Source organism: Passer domesticus, chromosome 22 (assembly GCF_036417665.1).
Source record: "Passer domesticus isolate bPasDom1 chromosome 22, bPasDom1.hap1, whole genome shotgun sequence".
NCBI classification, from domain to species: domain Eukaryota; kingdom Metazoa; phylum Chordata; class Aves; order Passeriformes; family Passeridae; genus Passer; species Passer domesticus.
In genome coordinates this window covers 1,090,720-1,107,734 of record NC_087495.1, presented here as the reverse complement: position 1 = coordinate 1,107,734, position 17,015 = coordinate 1,090,720, and the positions used below count along the sequence as shown (strand labels likewise).

The 17,015-nt window shown below is 54.5% G+C and overlaps 1 protein-coding gene across 8 annotated transcripts in view; it reads left to right on the top strand.

Annotated features, from left to right (window-relative positions):
- The window catches only part of VWA5B1 (von Willebrand factor A domain containing 5B1), a 31,796-nt gene extending 14,991 nt beyond the window's left edge, over positions 1-16,805 (top strand). For 5 of the 8 annotated variants that reach the window (XM_064397286.1, XM_064397287.1, XM_064397285.1 and 2 more), the window contains 14 exons: positions 2,802-2,912; positions 3,370-3,572; positions 5,337-5,451; positions 6,969-7,154; positions 7,386-7,581; positions 8,533-8,720; positions 10,984-11,203; positions 11,374-11,691; positions 12,292-12,429; positions 12,991-13,119; positions 13,591-13,665; positions 14,030-14,099; positions 14,320-14,443; positions 14,659-16,805. In XM_064397286.1, coding sequence (XP_064253356.1) covers positions 2,802-2,912; positions 3,370-3,572; positions 5,337-5,451; positions 6,969-7,154; positions 7,386-7,581; positions 8,533-8,720; positions 10,984-11,203; positions 11,374-11,691; positions 12,292-12,429; positions 12,991-13,119; positions 13,591-13,665; positions 14,030-14,099; positions 14,320-14,443; positions 14,659-15,354 — 2,769 coding nt within the window. In that variant the 3' untranslated portion in view covers positions 15,355-16,805. The remainder of the gene's footprint in view (positions 1-2,801; positions 2,913-3,369; positions 3,573-5,336; positions 5,452-6,968; positions 7,155-7,385; positions 7,582-8,532; positions 8,721-10,983; positions 11,204-11,373; positions 11,692-12,291; positions 12,430-12,990; positions 13,120-13,590; positions 13,666-14,029; positions 14,100-14,319; positions 14,444-14,658) is intronic. The other 3 variants (XR_010350198.1, XR_010350196.1, XR_010350197.1) reach the window with 3 other exon arrangements.
- The last annotated feature ends 210 nt before the right edge of the window (positions 16,806-17,015 follow it).

Sequence of the window (17,015 nt, the reverse complement as noted above, 5' to 3'; positions counted from 1 at the left end):
AGCAGGGACGAATGAGAGAGAGCACTGGGGGTGCTGAGACCATAAGTGTTCATTATCAGGGCATGGGGGGTAATTATGGGCTGTATTTTGGTCATCTCAGCCATGGCGCTTGTTTGGTACCTTGCAACAAGGTACCTCTCCCCTGTTCTCTTCTGCTTCTTCCTATCAGCACATACAATGCAAAATTTTTTTCTTTCCCTCTCTTGCTGGCATGCTTTGTGCACCCCTTTTCCAGTTCTCCCTGTCTCCAGGAGGGCTTTGGGTGATGGCTGCCTAGGAGGAAGCCTCCAGGGAGCTCCAAGGGGAGCGAGGTGCTGACCATGCATTAGGAGAGGTTTTGCTGATGGGCATCTCTGTGAACCCACAGAAATGATTTAAATATGAGACATCCCTTTTACAAACACAAATGAACACCAGCAGCCTGGTGGATAGTTATGGGAGTTGTGTTGAGAGCTCTGAATAAAAAATAGCACTGTCAGGATATTTTGTGGGTCTGAGGTTCCCCTGTCAGGTGTGGCTCTTAGCCAGAGCCAGCCTTGGTGCCCTTGGTCTGTTGAACCTCGTGAGGTTCCCACAGACCTGCTCCTGAACTTGTCCATCTCCTAGCACATCTCTTTTCCCATCTGTCTCCAGTTTCCATGGGAACTGCTGAGGAAGGACAGACACCTTCAGCAACAAGGACTGGGATGCTGGGGAGCCTGCAGATGGCTGCGACACATCGCCTGGGATAGGGAGGCTGTTCCCAAGGGGAGCAGGATATCTCTGGGCTTGTACCCCTTTCCCCAGCATCTTTAGGAGTCTGAGAATCTTTTCCCAGAGTGGATTTTTGCATTTCAACTCCCAGCATGGCTGGGTTTGGGCACCGCAGTCTCTGCAGCCTCTGTGGAGGCTGGATTGTCTCTTGGGGATGGGGACCTGCAGGGTCAGAGCCCTTCTCTGATTGGTCCTGAGATGGGAACCCCATCTCAGGGGGGCTGTAGAAACAAGAAAAATGCTGTTCCCCTTCAGGAAAAAATATTTTGAGGGAGATCTTGGAGGAGATACCTCAAGAGAGAAACCCACTGTTCCTATTTTGAGTGTTCTGTCCTTGTTTGTCACTCACAGACACCAGGGACCTCACAGCAGGAGCTGTTCTGAGAGGGTTTGGGTGGGTTTTGGTTGGTGGAACCTTCTGCATCATCCTCAACTGGCTGGATGCATGGCATGACAGGTCTTGGAGCTGTGCAGCCTCAGGATGCACTCAGGGATGGGCTGGAAGGGCCCGTGTGGAGCAGGAGGGCCCCTGTCCAAAGCAGCTGGAGTGGAAAATTCAGGGATTTAAATTTCCTGCAGCCAGTCCCTTTCCTACCCTGATGCAGCCAGGGAGAAGAGCCAGGTTGTGATGGTGCTCGCTGGCAAAACTGCACTAATAACTGGGAATTGACTTTTCTAGAAGCAAACATCCCTCCTTATTGAGTTGCCATATAGCTATGGAGTGCAACAGGATCAAGATCAATATTTACCATAAGAAGCAATAAATCTTTCTGCTTGCTGAAATAGCAAGCAGGCATCGGTTGCCCATTTTGGGAAGTGCTTTAAGAGAAATATTTGGAAATTTGTATTTTTTCCCTTGTAATGAGTTCCAAGATGGGATGTCAGCACTGAGATCTGGAAGAGCCAGCATCCCGGGAGCCATCTGGGAGCAGTGTATAAATATATCCTCGTAGGTTTGAGATAACAGCTTGGATTCAAGTACTCCAGAGCCTGTTAAAGGGCAGTCCTGTTCTTGTACATTATTCCACTGATTTTCAGGGCTCCAGCTCTCTGTTTTTGCTGAGTCTTACAGGCTTTGGGAGCCTGTAAGGAGGAGCTTTTGGGATCCCTGCTGGACCCGGGCAGGGAGTTTGCTGTGTCCCTCTGTGGTCACTTGGTCTTTGCCACTGGTAGGACAACTCAAGAAGGCTGTACTTGCTCGTTTGACCTTGGCAGCTCCTCCAGGGGCTGGCTAGAGGGTTTCTGCTGCCCTCGGCAGACTGGCAGGAGTCTGCCTTGATCAGCATTTAAATAGAACTGAGCTGTTCCTGAACACTTTGCTTTACATTTTGCTTTAAATAAACACTTTGCTTTAAATGGGCCTCCTCTCCTGCCACATAATTGCTCCTACAAGTTCAAGAGCTCCTTAAGCAGCTCTTGCCCAGTTGCTGTGATCACAAGCTCTGTCCTGGACTTGTCCACAATATCACTGTGACAATTCAAGTTGCTCTTGCCTTATGTAAAGCCCAGGAATAGGCACGTTAGATAACCACCTCTGGTAAAGAAAATAGCTTAAATCTGTTGTCTCCCAGTTATTTTAATTGAAGCCAGCTATGAATACAAGAGAATTTGGGATGGGGGAGGCTTTTCCTTTTGTGTAACTTTAAACTGTTTGTTTATTTTCTGCAAGTTTAGGCATTGAGATGCATTGCGTGTCGCACTTCTCAATTTCACACTCTGCTTCTCACCCACCAGCTCTGTGCTGCAGCACTGTGTTGCCAGCACAAATTGAATCCCTTAAAAACAAACAGAAAAAATTGTTCAGTTCTTTGTTGTCTTTTTTTTTTCCAAAGACTCCCCATTTTCCTCACTGCTTCAGGTCCCAAATATCATCAAGGGACTTTGAAAAGAGCAGGGTCATATGGAGGCATGGAAAGAAGCAGTTGGTGTGTTGTCAGGTGAAAGTGGGAATAAGATGGGATGGCTCTGGGCAGAGCTTTTACTGGTGAAGTTGGGACAGCCAGGGAGGATCCAAGTGTCCTGATGTCTGTTTGCATTCCACCCCTCAGGATGCCCTGCTGGTCATTCTCAAGAGCCTGATGCCAGCGTGTCTCTTCAATGTCATTTGGTTTGGATCCACCTTCAAGACCCTCTTTCCTGTCAGCCAGGCCTATTGTGAGGTGGGTGAACCCACAGGTCACAGATTCACAGACTGGTTTGTGTGGGCAGGGATCTTACATGCCATGGGCAAGGACACCTTCCACTGTCCCAGGCTGCTCCCAGCCCCACCAGCCTGGCCTTGGACACTTCCAGGGATCCAGGGGCAGCCACAACTCTGGGTAACCTGTGCCAGGGCCTCAGCACCCTTACAGTAAATAATTTCCTTATAATACCAAATCTAACCCTGCCCTTTTTCAGCTTAAAGCTATTCCCACTTGTCCTGTCACCTCAGGCCCTTGTCCAAAGTCCTTCTCCAGCTCTCTTGGAGCCCCTTTAGGCACTGGAAGGGGCTTTAAGGTCTCTTCAAAACCTTCCCTTCACCAGGATGAGCAGCCTCAACTCCCTCAGCCTCTCCTATGGCTTTCCTTGGTGCTCAGAGGGTGCTGGTGCTGATGATTCCACTGTTCCTTTGGGCAGGAGAGCCTGCTCATTGCCTGCCAGAGCATCAGGAGGATCCGGGCTGATATGGGCAGCATCAACCTCTTGTCCCCCCTGAAGTGGCTCGTCCGCCAGCCCACCCACAGGGGCCACCCCCGGCTGCTCTTTCTGCTGACAGCCGGGGCCGTCAGCAACACCGGGAAGGTTCTGGAGCTGCTGCGGGACCACTCCTGCTCCACCAGGTACAGACTCACCCCCGCAGGGCCAGAAACCTGGCACAGGCTGGCGTGTGGCTCCCCTCGAGCACAGCTCCATCTCACAGGCGTCCCCACTTCAGACACAGAGGCAGGAGAGATTGCTGCTATGAGCCATGGGAGAACCTCAAAGGCTTTGGAACGAATCCCAGAAGTTCAGATGCTTTTTAAACAATCAAAAGCAGGATAATTGAGCTGACAACTTCACAGCTCTCGGCTGATGCTTCCTGCTAGGAGAGATTGACACACCAACAATCTTCCTTGCTTTTTTTTGAATTTTTTTTTAAAGCACATCTGGGGCTGGCCCCAGCTGCTTCCAGGCTGGGGCTGTGCAGAATTGAATATGCTGAAAGGCAGCAATGTAAAAAGCAGCTAATTTGTGCACAAGCTCCCAGCCTGGCTCCAGAGCCCTGATCACAGGCTGTTCTGGTTTCTCCTCTGCCTCTTTAAGGGGCACAAAACATGGGAAAAATGTAAGAAATCCTGATTCCCCTTCCATCTCTCAGAGTTTGGAGTTATCAGGGGAGCTGCTCTGTGGGTTTGTAACTGCACAGAGTCTGATTGTTTCCCAGTGTAGAGGGCATCCCACCCTCCCAGCCCTCGCTCTTGCAGAGCTGGAGGGGAGGGTTAGAAGCAATCAGAGCTGGAGCGTGGTCTCGGGTGACCCTGGAAGGGAGAGTCCTGGGCATGGCCCATCTTAAAAGAAGATCAGAACCTTATTTAGGAGGGGTGTGAGGCTGGCCTAGGATTTGCAGGCAGCTGAGGATTAAAACCCTCCAAGAGAAAAGCCCCTTGTGCAGATGCAGTTTGCTGCTGAAGGTGCTTTCTTTCTCAGCAATCCACTGCACTGCCCAAATGCCACATCCCACCCATTTTCATCCTCCTGGCTTCCTGGCACATCCTTCCCCATGTAGCACTGCCTTTCCTGCCTGGGCTCCAGCTCAACTTCCAGCCTTCACCCCAAACCAAATCCGGATTCACAGACCTGGGAGTGGGTGGGGGAGCAGCCTCACCTGGCTTGATCATCCTTCCCTGAGAAAATGTTTATTTTCATTGCAAGCAGAAATAATTACTGGATATTTGGTGCTATTGACCACAGCCAGCAGGGAAAAGAACTGAACTGAGAGCAAAGCAGCTTGTTTGTGTTTGCAGCAGAGGGGAAGGCTTGAGGTCCTGCTGGGAAGCCCTGAGTGTCACTGCTGAAGGCTGGTCTTTGGGGAAGGGTTTTGGGGTCTGCTGAGAGGAGGGGGCTGACAGTTTATTGAACCCCAGAATGGTTTGGATTGGAAGGGACCTTAAAGCCCATTTCATTCCACCCCCCTGCCACGGGCAGGGACCCCTTCCATAGCCCAGAGTGCTTCAAACCCCCTCCAGCCTGTCCTTGGACACTTCCAGGGATCCAGGGGCAGCCACAGCTTCCCTGGGCACCCTGTGCCAGGGCCACCCTCACAGGGAAGAATTTCTTCCCAATATCCAGTCTAACCCAGCCCTTTTTCAGCTTAAAGCTATTCTCCCTTGTCCTGTCACTCCATGACCATGTCCAGAGTCCTTCTCCAGCTCTCTTGGAGCCCCTTTAGGCACAGAGAGGTTCTCACCCTTCCTGCCACATACCTAAAAGAGGGGCTGTTTTATTCTGTTGGAAATAGCAGTGGGATAAAGCCAGAGGGAATTCTGCCTGAGGGAGTGTGTGAGCTACATGGGGCTGGTGGGTGGCTTTTCCTTTGGACCCTGATTTTCCCTGTCCCTTTGCAGGTGCTACAGCTTTGGTGTGGGGCCAAACGCCTGCAGCAGGCTGGTCCGGGGTCTGGCTGCCGTGTCCAGGGGCGTCTCCGAGTTCCTGGAGGAGGATGAGAGGCTGCAGCCCAAGGTACAGCCCCCACTCCCCTGTGGGGCTGTAAGGGTGCTCTGGTTCAGCGAGGGGGAGGCCACAGCTCCCGGGGGGTTCATTCCCCATCCTGGCCCTGCCTTCCAAACCCCCCTGGCAGCAGGTGGGTGAGCGGAGGGGATGAAAGAGCATCTCCGTGTCCAGCCACCCTCAGAGGGAGCAGAGGGTGTGTTTGCCTCTGCCTGGGCTGGGGGGCTGCGATGCTGCAGCTCTGCCTTCAAAGGCAGCTCTGCCTCAGCTTCGGCGAGGGCAGTGGGACCAGCATCAAAGCAGCCAATTAGTTTTGAAGTCGGGCTCAGCCCTGGCGTTGCTCAGGCGAGAAGGACTCGGGGCTGGAGCGAGAGGAATGTGTTGTGATGGCTTTGCTTATTAAGCTGACTTTAAAGCCTCTCCATTCCCTCTCTCCCCATGAAGAGTAAAACTGTGTGCTTGAAATCTGGCATAGAGATGGCTCTGTCCCCTGGTGAATGCAGAGCCCAGCCTGTCACCTGCTGCTTGACTGAACCCAGGGAGAATTGGGTCTTTAGCTCCTAAATATCTCCAAAAAGCCAGCTCCTACCTTCTTGATCTCTCAAGGAGGAGTTCGGCAGCTCCACCCTCTGCAGGAGCCTGGAGCACACAAAAACCTCTCTAAGACAGAATAGCATCAACATTTCTGATGTAAATTAAAAGCAAAGACAGTGAAGAGAGAGGTGTTTAATAAGAGCTATTAATAAGAGCTTTGCAGGCTGTGCAGCTCGGTGCCTTCAGCAGTCTGAGGCATCAATTAATGGCCTTATAAAACACAGCCTGGTGTGTCTTCCCAAGCCTGTGAAAAAGCAGGGAACAATAGGGAATATTTGCGCTGTTCTGTCTCTAAATCTGGTGTTCAGTTCCCTGGGTGTGCAGGGAAGCTCATGTAGATGGCTCCATGGGAGATTTGTCCATGAGGTATTCACGAATATTGGTCTTCTCCACGTGTGTAACTGACAGAGCATTGCTGATCTCTGGCAGCAGCTTGTGCCAGCAATGAGCTGTTCCAAAAATATCAGTGTGTGAGTGCTGGGCTTGGGACAAGGGCTGGGGCTGGGGCTCAGACCACTGAAGGCTGACAGCATTTCCTGGGTGCTAGAGGGGAGCAGGGAGTGCTGCCTCGCATCAGAGAAAGATCCCTCAGGCCAATAGCTCCCTCCTTGCTCTGGGCTGGCAGCGTGTGTGAGATCAGCCGTGTGCTCCATCGCTATCTGCTCAGGGTAAAAAATCATGGAATCATGGAGTCATTTAGGTTGGAAAAGACCAACCATTAACCCAGCTCTGTCAGGTATAACTGTGCCAAGGAGATGGGGGTGTTGTGATGGACATCAGAGTAGACTAAGAGGAAGCAGACTGTCAGGAAAGGGTAGGAATCAGCTGATGGGATTGTTTGAGGGAATGTTCCCCTTCCCTGCAGCACACGGCATGTGTACCATGGCTCCCACTGTGTCCAGCTGGTGTTGAACCTCTCCCCCTGCCCTTTGCAGATGGTCAGGTCACTGAAGAAGGCGATGGCGCCGGTCCTGAGCGACGTGTCCGTGGAGTGGGTCTTTCCTGAGAGCACCGAGGTCTTGGTGTCCCCTGTCAGCAGCAGCTGCCTGTTCCCTGGTGACCGCCTGGTCAGCTACGGTGTCATCTGCGACACCTCCCCGTACCTCTCCAACCCCAGATCTGTGAGTCTGCGGGGCTGTCCCAGCAGCGGGGGCTGTTGGGGTGTACTCAAGAGTCTTGCCTCTGTGCATGGTCAGGGAGTGTCTCCTGCTTCCCAGCTGTGTCCTTAAGGGAGGTGATGGTGGGGCTTTGGGGGGCAGTAGTGGCTAAGGATGCTGGTGCAGCCTGTCTCAGCTGGGAGCCCGTGGACAGACATGGTGGTGGGATTGTTCCCTCTCTGTGCTTCCCCCCAGGACAAGAGGCGGCAGTACAGCACGATGCATTCCCAGGAGTCGGGCAGCTCTGTTTTCTTTCACTCCCAGGAGGAGGGAGCAAGCTTGGAGAGCTGGAACCACTCCAGAGACTCGGAGGGGTCCTGCCCCGCCGAGCGCTCCCCCGAGCACCTGGGCGTGGGCAGAGATCCCGGGGCAGAGTCGGACACGGACACGGGTCAGATTTTCCTCTGTACATGCTGGGGGGTGATGCCCCTGTCTCTCTAATCAAGCTCCTGTCGCTGCTCCCCCCATTTTTTTTTGCCTGATTTACACATGTCTTCAGCTGCAAAGAGCTGGAGGAGTTTGCAGGAGAGATGACAGATCTCCTGAGGCTTGAGCAAGTCTGTTTGGTTTGGATGTTTCATCCAAACCTGTCAGGAAATCAAGGGAAGCCCTGGTGAGCTGGGTTCCCTGGAGATTTTCAAAGCAGCTTTAGTTTTGGCCACATAATTATTTACAAGCTTCCCAAGCGGTGTGAGGAGGAGTGGAGTGAGCAAATAGATAGCTCTGCTAGACCATCCCTGTACCTGCAAAGCAGCTTCCCAGTCAGAAGAGGGGGACAATGGATCCAAAGCCTTCTCCCCAGGGTGTCACTCCTCCCCACCACGGCCTGGCTGGGTGTTTGTTTCAGCAGCATGTGGCATAAAGCAGCTGGTTGCACCCTGGAGCTGGGGAAACCTCTGTTACTCATGGGATGTTCTTCCCTTTTATTCCAAGAGGATCTGTACTGTGCATCCCCTCAAACTTGTCAAAAGCAATGAGAAATCATGTCTTTCCAAGGCAAATTTGAGTCTTGCTCTGACAGGAGCGTGTCTGCACTAATTAAATTTCATTAGTAAACCTTTTGTCTTCTCCAGGGAGGTTTGGGGAAATGCAGTCAGGCTTTTTTTGGCTGAAAACTCCTCAGACAAAACCTTCCCAACCTGCTCTCTTGACATCCCCAGGAATTTTCTGTTTCTGTTTCCTTCTGTGGTTTCGTTGCTTTGCTTAAAACTTTGCAGGGCTGAGTGTGGCCCCCTGAGCTTTGGCAGGACCTTGGCGAGGGCTCCCTGCCTCCACTGTGAGCCAGGGGGTGGTGCTGGCTGATCCCACTGTGGAGTGGAGCTGATCCTCTCTCCCACCTCAGGAAAGGACGTGCAGGCTCTGTCCAGGCGGCGGGCATACAGCACCACCCAAATCTCCGAGCACGAGCCTCGCAGGAAGGTGCCCACAGCCAGCGACCCTGGCACAGCCCTGGTGAAAAACCCCCTGAGGAAAACCCACCTGCAGGACCTGCAGCAGCTCAGCCCCGAGCCCTGCCAGGTGGATTTCCAGGTAGGTGATCCCCCAAGAGGCTTTGCCTTCAGGTGGGACCAGCAAGGAGAAGGAGGAAGATAGCAGGTGGATAAGAGCCTGAAGGAAAGGGCCTGACTCACACTGGCCCTAAAATATTGTTACAGGTATAGATAGTAGATACAGCTCTGCAGCACATCCCAAACACTGGGGAAATGAGCCAAGCAGGGAGCAGAGTGCCATCCTGATATCCCATAGCAGTCCCTCCCCATGGGAACATGCTTTTCCCCTGCTCCCCTTCCCCTTAGCAGCCTGTGCTTTGCCTGGCTGCTGCTCTGGTCCTTCTTACCTCCCTACAATTTAGGATTCAAACCTGCCCATGGCTATGGCACTTCTGTGCCTGGCAGGGAAAAGGAATTCATGCCAAAGCGGATTCCCAGCTGGATCCATTGCCTTGCACAGCACTGGGATGAGATGTGAACCTGTGTGATGATACATCTGCTGAACAGGGTTTTTTCCCCTATCTGCAGCAGGTGGAATCTGGGCAGATTTTTCAGCTGATCTTTGGGAAGGATAGGGATAGTTTTCTCTCATCCTTGGCATTGCTGGGATGCTCTGCTCTGCAATCAGCATCTGCAGGGCTGGGAGGACCAGCAGCACTTGTGTTCCCATGGAAACGCCGAGTGGGATGTCGTGGACTTTCATTTCCCCTCGGCTGTGGGTTAGAGATCACTGGGTGAGGGCTGGGAGGGGAGATAGGGGGCAAAGGGGAAAGCAGGGCCAGGGCTCCAGAGGGAGGAATGAGACCTACTGCCCTCAGCAGAGAGGGTGGTGAACAGCATCAGTGACCAAGAACAAGCAGGTTTTAGGGGTACTGGCAACATTCTCTGTATTGGGAAGGGCCCCAGAGCATCTCCTGCCTTCGGTGTGCAAGCAGGGGTGGAACTGACTCCCTTCTGGGGGGCAGTAAATGGTTAACAGCATGCAGCCTGCTCTTAATTAAATGCAGCCTGGTTTTGCTATCCCTCCTGCTGCCAGGGCTCCCAGCAGCTCTCCCAGCTCCCAGTCCTGCTGCCAGGGCTTGACATTTTCAGGGGTGTGAAGCCGAGCCCTCAGCTCATCTCCACGCTTGCCATGCTGGGAAGGAAAGGTCAGCACCAGCCACGGGCAGCTTAAACCCCCAGCTCCATTCCCAGCTGGCTTCCTCTGGCTGGGAGGAGAGCCCGGGCAGGAGAAGGAGCAGGTTTGGAACAGAAAGGGTCTGGCAGGATGTGTCAATATTAGCTTGGTAAATCATGCCTGGAGCCACCTGGCTCCCAGTTTTGCTGGTGGTGTCATAGAACAACAAAATTTAGGTGGTGGTGGTGGAGGTCATATATGTCTGTCACTCAGAGGAAGTATCCTTCCATCCACCACTTTCTACCACCTCTGTTTCTTCCTGGTGATACCCTAGGAATATAGAGTCTGTCTGTTTTAGATGGATCTTCCCACAGCCCTGGGGAAAGGGATGAAACCCAGACCTTGCAGAGGGGAGCATCTCTGTGGAATGTGGCACCAGAGGTGCTGGAGTGGGGGATTCATGTCTCCTGAAAATGGAGAAACAGTCTTAAAAAAAAAAAAAAGAAAAAAAGATAAAAAGATAAAAATTCCTTTCTCCCATCCCCTGCACCTCTCTCCTTTCGTTACTAAGCAACTGGTCCTTGATCTTTCTGTCTCTCTTCTTTTCTTTGCTTCCCAAGTGAAGTCATTAAAATGTCTGGAGGGATGAAACTCATATTTCACCTTCTGTATGTCTGGGGAAGGAGCCTGTGGGGCCAGGTCCCTTGGGGACACCCCAAGATCTGGTGGAGAGCTTTGTCTGGGCACAGATCTCAGCCAGGGATGGGCAGAGGGAGGGACCTGTGTGATTGCATCCCTCTTAGGGGTCGGGCAGGGAGCAGATGGGATCAGAGGGGACAGAGCAGGTCTGTGCATGGAGCAGACGGGATCAGAGGGGACAGAGCAGGTCCATGCAGGGAGCAGAGAGGATCAGGGGGGACAGAGCAGGTCTGTGCATGGAGCAGAGAGGATCAGAGGGCACAGAGCAGGTCTGTGCATGGAGCAGAGAGGATCAGGGGGGACAGAGCAGGTCTGTGCAGGGAGCAGATGGGATCAGAGGGCACAGAGCAGGTCTGTGCAGGGAGCAGATGGGATCAGAGGGGACAGAGCAGGTCTGTGCATGGAGCAGAGAGGATCAGAGGGCACAGAGCAGGTCTGTGCCATTGGCTGCAGCCGGCTCCAGCCCGAACATCTGCTGTGTTCGCAGCCCCTCCCGGCCATCCCGCATGCCTCTGCCGCCAGGATCCGTGGCACAGGCGCCCGGCGCCCTGCCCTGCTCCAGCACAGCTGTGTGTCCTTCTGCCAGGACGCCGCCCCCCCGGCGCTGCCGGACGGGCTGCAGGAAGCCCCGGCAAGGGGCTCGGAAGCACTTGGGGCCATCAGGAGCCTGCACTCCTCATCGGACAGCCGGAGCCCCGGGGATCTGGGTGAGTGGGAGAGGGGAGGCATGGCCAGCCTCACCTGTCCGTGCCAGCTCTGGTGGCATTGCATCACACCTCGTGTGAAAATTGGGAAGGATTAATTACGGTTTTGTGGTGCCAGTGGGGAATTCAGCTCCCAGGAGGTGATTAATGATCCGCCTCTCCCCTTTCTGCAGAGTCTGCCCAGCATCCATCCCTCACTTTTGAGACAGAGACCTCCTCTGACTGGGAGCCCCAGGACCTGGATGTGGGTGCTGCCTGTGGCTCCCCACGCTCCCCCAGGACCCTCTGCAAGGCAGTGGTGAAGGGGCTGAGGAACAACGAGCCTGTGCAGTGGGAAGTCACGTTTGATATCCACCCTCTGTTCCGGGAGCGGGAGAGCCAGGAGGATGGTGACACTGACCTGTGGAGTGAGACCTTCCACCACCTGGCAGCCAAGTCACTCATCCAGGACTTGGAGCAGCTCGCCGACAGGGAGTGTGAAATCGAGCATGGTAATGCACAGCTGGCTGCAGGCAGACCCTGCCCGGCCTCAGGAGGGCTTTCCAGCAGTCTCAGCAGCCTCTGGAGTGAAAACAAAAGCTGCTGGTGGTGAAATATTAGGGAATGTCTCACACATCTCCCAAATAACAGCCCCCTTCAGCTGCCTTGTGCTCTTCTGCTTCTCCAGCCTTGCTGCACATGATCATTCCTGAGCTCATGCTCCTTCCCACTCCTCAGAAGCAGGGTTGGACTTGATGGTCCTTGAGGGTCCCTTCTAACTCAGTATGTTCCATGATTCTGTGATCCCTCTGCTTCATGCATGAGGTGATTTTTAAGGAGTTAGTTACTTGGAGCTGGGAAGTGGCAGCGGCCACACATCACTGCCCTAGGCCACACATGTCCATGGGCCATGTCAACCCTGTCCTCCATGAAGCACATCTGGGCTTGTAAAATAAGAGCAGCAGTAGCAGTAGGCAGAGTTTAGATAGATAAAGCGATACAGCCCCTGCTGGGCATGGATCCCCAGCATGGAGGTGGGTCTGGGAGCTGGGTGTGAGGGGTGGGGAGCCCCTGGGGCCGTGACTCTGAGCCCGCTGTCCCTCCCGCGGCAGGGTCGGGGCAGCGGTTCCAGCTCAGCGCTGTCCACACCAGCAAGGCCTGCAACATCATCAGCAAGTACACGGCCTTTGTGCCCGTGGACCTGAGCACCAGCTCCTACCTGCCCACCCTGGTGCAGTACACCCACACAGGTATGTGGGGCTGGCACAGGGGTGGAACCTTGTCTGGGCAGGGAAGGGGTCACTGGGGAACCTCTCTCAGGGCAAACCCTATGAACCTGCTGCGCAGTTTGGCACCAGATTCATACCCAAGGCCGTGGCCAAGCTCTTGGTGGCACAAACCTTTTCTGGTGGCCAGGGAAAAGGTCTTCTCTGAGGTCTGGATACTCAGAGATGACCAGAGAATCACATGATGTTTTGGGTTGCAAGAGACATTAATGCTCATCCTATTCCACCCCCTGCCACCATCTCCACTATCCCAGGCTACTCCAAGCTCTGTCCATCCTGGCCTTGGACACTTCTATGGAGGGACCAGCCACAGCTTCTCTGGGCAACCTGTGCCAGGGCCTCACCACCTTCATATCAAAGAATTTCTTTCCAATAGCCCATCAAAGCCTATTCTCTTCCAGTTTGAAGGCATTACTCCTTGTCCTGTCACTCCAGTTCCTGACCAAGCTCATTCTGTGGTTTCATTGCCACTGTGTGTGTGCCAGTCCCTCTCTAACACTGGCCATTCTCTTCTCTCGTGCCAAGGGGCAACATCCAAGCAAGGCAACCAGAGGAAACAGAAGAGTTCAGGAAGCAGAAGGCATCGTGGCTGTTCCCCTGGACGTCCTCAGTCAGCATGTGGCCAGAATGGAGACTACAGATTTAACAGCAGGAGTAAGATTGCCTGGGGTTTTATCTCCTTCCTGGTGTTAGAGATCTCAGTGGCTTGGGACTCCTTCTCTGGTCTTTCTAAATTCTGCCTTCCCCTTTGCATACGGTGCTCATCAGACACGTGTCAGGCTGGGGCTCATCTCCTTGAATGGTGAGGAAGCTTCAGTTTCCCCCAAAGCCCTGAAATGGCAGGTGGTGCTGCTGACAGCGCTCGGGAGTTAATTGGCAGCCATACCGTGGGTAACACGAAGGATGAAACGAGTGTAATTAGAGGCAGGGGGGGGATGTGAGACACTCACTTGTCACCAAATCCTCCACTAATGAAGACGAGTTGGATTGGACCTTGTCTGGCACTGTCAGAGCCAGAGCTGAATTAACAGAGCCCCAGAGAGGCTCATTAACCCCATCATGCCGTGGGAGGGAAGGTGCTGGTTTTGGCTGGGTGCTGCTGCTGATGTAGTTCCTCGGTTGCAGATGCTGAGGAGAGCAGCCCCTCGCCCTCCAGCACCCCGTCCTCGTCTGCCTGGGAGCGCTGCCGTGTCCCTGAAGGTAGGGAAAGAGCTGCTGCCACTTGGTGCAGCTCCATTCAGTCCGTGGTCTGGGCTTCTGCTGAGTTTTGGGGAATTTTATAAAAATTTATGACCTAAAACTAGGCTTGTGAGCACAGGGCCTGACTCATTCTGAGGTGCAAAGGATGGAACCTGATGTGGTTTTTGGTATAAATCTCCCCCAGGTTCATTTTTAAGAGGTATTGGAATTTTTATTATCCATATAGGAAAATTGAGGCAAGGGGAGAAAGAAGAGTTTTGCCAAAGATTCAGCAGCCAAACAAGCCCATTTCCCAGGACCTTGACTCTGCTCTCTTTTGCTCCCCTGTAGCACCTTGTAACCCCAGCACTGTGTTTCTCCCCAGGGCCTCTCCACAGCCTGTCTGCTTCCTCTGCACAAGCCCAAAAATCCATTGAGAGGCTCTTTGCTGCCAGGTATGAGCCAGCTCAACCTTCTTCTGACCTCAGCAGGTGCCTTTCCCCAGTGGGTCTGATGTGAACACAAGCTAGGGGGAGAGGAGGGACCCCCAAGGATAGCAGCTGGAGCTGGGGCTAAGCGTGGTGCCAGTGTCTGGGGAGCAGGGATGATTTTGGAGGGGAGGGTGGGTGTCAGGATGAGCACAGAGGTCACAGACACCTTTTCATTGTTTCACAGGCTGACCCTCAATAAAACCATGCTGCTGGTTCGAGCTGCCAAAGGCTTCATGAGTAAATCTCCAAGCAGAGGGAGCAAAGCCAGCTCTGAGGGTGACAGTGAGAGCATGGACTACCTTCCCCTGGTGAGCAGCTCCTCCCTAGGTCTTGCTGGGGTTGTGTGGTCACTGCAGGGGAGCAGCGGAGGATCCCCCCAAATCTTCCTCCTGCTGTCTCTGACAACCACATCCAGTGACCTGCTCAGAGATGGAGAGCTGTTTCATCCATGCTTGCCTTTTTCCTGAGGTACCCAAAAGTGGTTGGTGCCAGAGCTTCCCTTTGTGCCCGCCATCCCTTGCAGGTGTCCCTGCAGCTGGCCTGCGGTGCCTTCCTTCTGAACTCAGCCTTCTGCGACGCCGTCAACATCCCCATGGAGAAGCTGAAGCGGACGTCGCCCTTCGCCTGCCACCGCCTGTCCCTCAGCCCCTCCGGCTCGTACAGCACCAAGAGGAGCAGTCCCTCCTCGGAGCACCGGCTCCTGAGCTGCGCCCAGCCGCTGCTGGGCCCCAGTGGGCCGGGGCAGGGCCCGGCCGGGGCAGCGGGGCCGGAGGACACGGGCCGCCTCCGGCTCCTGTCGGGCAGCGCGGCCGAGAGCGCCTGCAGGGCCCTGCAGGCCGACAAGGAGCCGCGGGCCCCGGCCATCACCATCCGCAGCTTCTCCTCCCCCGCCGGCAGCGGCCGGGGCTGGGACACCGCCGCCTCCGAGCTGCAGGCTGTGCTCTCGGCCGCGGAGCTGCAGCAGCAGACAGAGCCCGAGGGGATGCTGTGGGCCACGGCCGTGGCCCTGGCCTGGCTGGAGCACAGCTCGGCCTCCTACTTCATCGAGTGGGAGCTGGTGGCTGCCAAAGCCAGCCTGTGGCTGAGCGGGCAGGACTTCCCGGAGGGATCCAGCCTGGCCGCGGTGAAGGCTGCAGCCCAGCAGCTCTTTGTGCTGCTCCGTCACTGGGACGAGAACCTGGAGTTCAACCTGCTGTGCTACAACCCAGGCAGTGTGTAAGAGGAGAAGGAGGGAGGCTTGGGCAGATCAGTGAGGACACGGGCAGGGATCTATCCTTAAGGAAATGCCTCCAAGGAACTCAACTCCTCTGCTGCAGGGATGTGTGTGTTTATTAGAGCAAACCCTGCAAACAGAGCAGCCTGGGCAAAGTCCTGCACTCAGCAGTCAGGATTTTGCCCTGGAAGGGAACCTACCACTGCCTGCTGTAGATGCTTTTTATTTTCAACTAGATCAACACTTCCAGCTACAGCAGTTCCCTCTGATTCTGATTTCTTCTGGTCCAAGCCCAGTTTCCAGGGCAGATCTTGTGGCCTGCTCCACTTTCCCTGTCCTTGCTTAGATGCCTTTTCCCAGCTCTGAATCACTGCCAAGCCCCCACTGCAGCCCCTCAGCCCCGAATCCCTGCTTTCCTGGTGCTCCTACCTGGCTCCTGCCATCTCAGATGACTTTCAGAGAAGACAAAGGTCTGACAACATGCTCATCTCATGGATAAAAGGGAATCTGGGCTGGGAATGAGCATGTGAAGAGCAGCCCCACTGTCACAGCCAGGAGGATCGAGCCCAGCCACCCACAAACAAGCCAGGCTGGGACCAAACCCCATCACATCCACACAGTGCTGGGCTCCTGCAGGCTCTCTGCAATCCCAGCAGGAGTTTGTGAGATCCCTTGCAGCCAATGTGTGCCTTTGGAGCTCCACAGGCAGAGCCAGGGTGCCCGGGACTGAGGGATCAAGTGCCTACGGAGGGAGTTGTGTGCCACTGTCTCCAGAGTGGCTGCAATGCCCGTGGAGCCCATCTGGAACCCACTGCCTTTTGCTCCCTCCCTTGGCATGTAGCAGCCTTGCCTGTCCCAGCAGGCTTCTGTCTCGTGTCTGTGTGTCTGGGGGTGACACAGGAGGGAAAGCAGTGCTGGGGACCATGAGCATCCCTCTGGTCTCTGCTCTGGTGTCACCTCTCCAAGGTCCTCAGGACCATGAGCACCCTCTGGTCTCTGCTCTGGTGTCACCTCTCCAAGGTCCTCAGGACCATGAGCATCCCCCTAGTCTCTGCTCTGGTGTCACCTCTCCAAGGTCCTCAGGACCATGAGCACCCTCTGGTCTCTGCTCTGGTGTCACCTCTCCAAGGTCCCCAGGACCATGAGCACCCTCTGGTCTCTGCTCTCAGTGTGGCCTCTCTGGGATCCCCAGGATTATCCTTCTGGTCTCTGCTCTGGTTTCACCTCTCTCAGGTCTCCAGGAGCTTCCCTCTGGTCTCTGCTCTCAGTGTCAGCTCTCTGGGCTCCCCAGAACCTCGAGCACCCCTCCAGTGTCTGCTTTGATGTCACCTCTCTGAGGTCCCCGTGTGGCAATGCTCAGTGGTGCTGCAGGTTTGCTGGCAGGTGCCTGGGCACAGTCGTGTTCTCTGTTGTTGCAGAAGTGTTGTTGTCCCAGTAAATCACAGCCTGCTCTACTTGCCAGTGTGAGTCCTTTGTTTTGGGGCTCTGGGTTCTTGGTGGGTTTCTCTGGGGCCACCCCAGTTGGTTGGAGCACTGTGTGGCTGTTCAGTAAAATACCCCCCAAAGAACCCCGTGATGATTTAGTATGTGAGTTTAGGTCTGGGTTTCAGAGGGGATAAGGAGCTTCCTCCAGTTTTGGGGAGTTGTGTTTTGCAAACCCTGGATTG